The sequence below is a fragment of the Bison bison genome, unplaced genomic scaffold (genome assembly GCF_000754665.1).
Source record: "Bison bison bison isolate TAMUID 2011002044 unplaced genomic scaffold, Bison_UMD1.0 scf7180017847889, whole genome shotgun sequence".
Lineage (NCBI taxonomy): Eukaryota > Metazoa > Chordata > Mammalia > Artiodactyla > Bovidae > Bison > Bison bison.
In genome coordinates this window covers 107,946-111,026 of record NW_011478462.1, presented here as the reverse complement: position 1 = coordinate 111,026, position 3,081 = coordinate 107,946, and the positions used below count along the sequence as shown (strand labels likewise).

Sequence of the window (3,081 nt, the reverse complement as noted above, 5' to 3'; positions counted from 1 at the left end):
CGTCCTGCAGGCCTTGCCTGAACTGGGACTAGGATGCCCCAGGAGTGCCCCGCTGCCACCCCGGCCAGCCCAGACAGAGGAGAGAGCCCAGGCCCCGCACACTGTACCTGGGTTTCTACCTTTATCCCCAGAACCTGGACAACAGAAGTGAGACAAGTCACATAAGCGGCTCCTGAGGCAGCGCCCCGCCCCAAGCCTCTGAGACACCCAGAAGACGCCCACCTTGGTGCTGAAGCACTGGGACATGTTCCAGAACAAGTCCGCCTCCACCCTGGCCAGCAGCAGCTCGCGCGGGGCCCCGGCTGCCACGTGCCCATAGCACAGGATCAGCGCACTCCTCACTTTGTTGGCCTCACTCTCACTTCGATTCTGAGAAGTCAGAACTCTGTGACAATCACACCCCCAACAGGAGCCGTGCCCTCTGACCCCAGGTGCCAAAGAACGGCAGAGCCAGTGTGAAGGAAGATGCCACTTGACTGAGGAGTCTGGGGCCTGTTGGGGACCAAGGGTCAAAAGGGAAAGGACACAGGCCGGGACCACAGTGGGAGGGGCAAGCAGGCGGAGGGGCTGGGGACTGAGAGCTTCCAAAGGGCCAGGTGGGGTCCCCGTCTTCGCTTGGGTAGCTGCCCAGGGCCCCTCTGTCCTAGGGCCCTGTTCATACTACACCAGCCCGAGACTCCGGCACTGGTAACCCTGGTCCAGGAAGACGGGCTAAGGTAGGAGCAGACAGCGCAGATGCTCCCCAACAACTGGCTTCAGCCCATGTGCAGCCCCCACTAGCCACCAGGGGGCAGATGACACACAAACCAGGGGTGGGACAGGAAGGGGCTGCTCCCATCCTGCTGCCCAGAGCCGGTTCGTTGCCCCCCACCCCAGTGTGGGAGAGAGCCCACACATGCCGGCCCCACCCATGAGGAAGCAGAGACTGGAGGCCAGCTCCCTGCCCCACCCCCGGCCTGCAGGGCACCGAGCCCAGGAAGCTCTAGGACCAACGCTGTCCGCCCTACTGAACCTCAGCATGCTGGCACCACAGCTAAGGCAAAACCCGGGCCAGCCCACCCCAGGCCTCCCCCTCAGCTGTCAGCCTGACCTCGCTACCTTAAAAAGGTTGAAAATGCCAGCAGATTTTCTGAGTACGTCTGACTTCACAAAGTCGTCCAGCTGGGCCAAGGTGTCATCCAGGTGGGAGATGGCACAGATCCCAAAGCAACAGGCAAGGCCCTGGGGAGGCACAGGTGCACTCACACCTGGGCAAGGTGGGGTGGGGAGGCGTGCACACACACACACTGGGGGGCAGCCACCTCATGCTCCCTCTCCTCCTGGTATCGGGCCGTCTCCAGCAGCTCCCGCAGGTGCTTCCTCACCACCTTACTTGAAGCGGCACCCAGGGTGGTCCCGACACATTTGTACAGGAAGTTCTGCAATGAAGCCAGACAAGGGCTGGTGCCAGCTCCCCAGTGGAGGGATGCCCCTAGCAGGGCACTCAGTGCCTGCACCACAGGCCAGACACACCACTGCACACCACTGCAAGGGCCAGACGTGCTCTGCGCACTGTCTGAGGAGCAGCAGGTGGGTGCAGAGCCCTGCGTCTCCAGCCGCCAGCCCACAGCCTTCTGCTCCAGGTCCTGCCAGGACCACAGCGGCCATCAGACAGGCTCAGGGAATCAGGGGACAGGATCGAGGGCCGTGCCCACAGCACTGCTGGCGGTGTGTCCTCCTGCACCTCCTCCTGGGGGAGCTCCTCCTGGGGCTCCCCTTCCCCCTCCTCTCCTCCTGGGGCTCCCCTCCCCATGCACCTTCTCCAGGGGCGTCCCGTTGTAGTTGGGTAGCTGCTTGCACATTTCCAGGGTCAGGTGGCAGACCCAGGTGTTGTCAGACACGACAGCCAGGGAATCCCGGAGAAACTGCGGACAGGAACTCAACCAATGAGGGCAGGCTCGGCCTCTCACTGGCCGGCCTAGGGGAGAACCCAAAGCCCCAGGTGCCACAGGCGGTGACCACAGGTCCTGTGCCATAGCTCCAAATGGCCGTAGGTAACTTTGAAGCTGAGACAGAAATTCTGGGTGGTCAGGTGTGCAGCACATGGGGCACTGGGGCCTCAACCAAGCAGGGGACAGGACGGAGGGCTCTCGGGCCAGAGCAGCCCCTGTGATGTGACCCCATCGCAGCACGCAGTCCTCACCCCAGAGACACCCGCCTGTCCCCGCGCCCCTCCCCACCACCATCAGGTCACGGCGAGCACCACCATCTGGGGGCACAGTGCCCCCAGCACCCACGGCCCAGCCCTCCCCACCCGGGCAGAAAAGGGCCTGTTCCCAAAGCAGGCTAACTCTCGTCTTCTCCTCTTCTCTCACCACCAGCAGCTTTTCTTCCCACTCCTTCTGTGACAGGGTTTCTTCACTGTATTCTGAAATGACCAGTCACCCGTTCAGCCTGGCGGACAGCAGTGGAGAGCTCAGAGTCCCCTCCACCAGGCCCAGGCCCCTTCGGCTCCAGGATAGAGGAAGAAAGGGCCCACATCCAGTGAGCTCGCGGGTGACACCAGACAAGGAGCATCTTTCCAGCCCACTCTCCAGGCCCTTTCCTGAACCACAGCAAAGGCGATTTCTTCCAACTTATAAAACCTTGGTCTCCAGTGGCCAGCCTTGATGCCAACAGGCAACAATCGGGGTCAGAGGAAGAGCGGCAGCGCCCACCCCTGGGCCTCACCGTCCAGGTGCTCCAGCAGCAGGGGGATGGCGGTCACCCACCGCTGACCCAGGGCCGGGTGGATGTCCTGATGCAAGACATTCAAGAGGCACAGCGAGGCTGCCCCGCGACCGTCCCCCACGTAGGGATGGGAAGACACGGCCTGCAGAAGGCAGAGTTGGGGTCTCCACCAGCGTCCTGGGCCACAGTGCTCCACCTGAGGCCGAGCACGGACACCCAGGTGGGGGCAAGGAGGCCCCAGAGACACAGCTCCCCAAATCCCTCCCGGAGTGCCTGATGGTCCTTCCCGGGGAAGTGACAGCACAAGGGTGGGGCAACAGGGACTAAGGGAGAGTCCACCCCCACCCCAACACCCCTCAGAGTAGGCACTGC

At 63.1% G+C, this 3,081-nt stretch overlaps 1 protein-coding gene across 1 annotated transcript in view; it reads right to left on the bottom strand.

Moving 5' to 3' along the window:
* MROH1 (maestro heat-like repeat family member 1) overlaps nt 1–3,081 on the bottom strand; it is a 49,931-nt gene that overhangs the window by 16,258 nt on the left and 30,592 nt on the right. Inside the window, exons 17-22 of the mRNA XM_010844209.1 lie at nt 2,710–2,859; nt 2,355–2,407; nt 1,797–1,904; nt 1,302–1,418; nt 1,099–1,221; nt 68–369 (exon numbers count right to left, since the gene is read on the bottom strand). Coding sequence (XP_010842511.1) covers nt 68–369; nt 1,099–1,221; nt 1,302–1,418; nt 1,797–1,904; nt 2,355–2,407; nt 2,710–2,859 — 853 coding nt within the window. The remainder of the gene's footprint in view (nt 1–67; nt 370–1,098; nt 1,222–1,301; nt 1,419–1,796; nt 1,905–2,354; nt 2,408–2,709; nt 2,860–3,081) is intronic.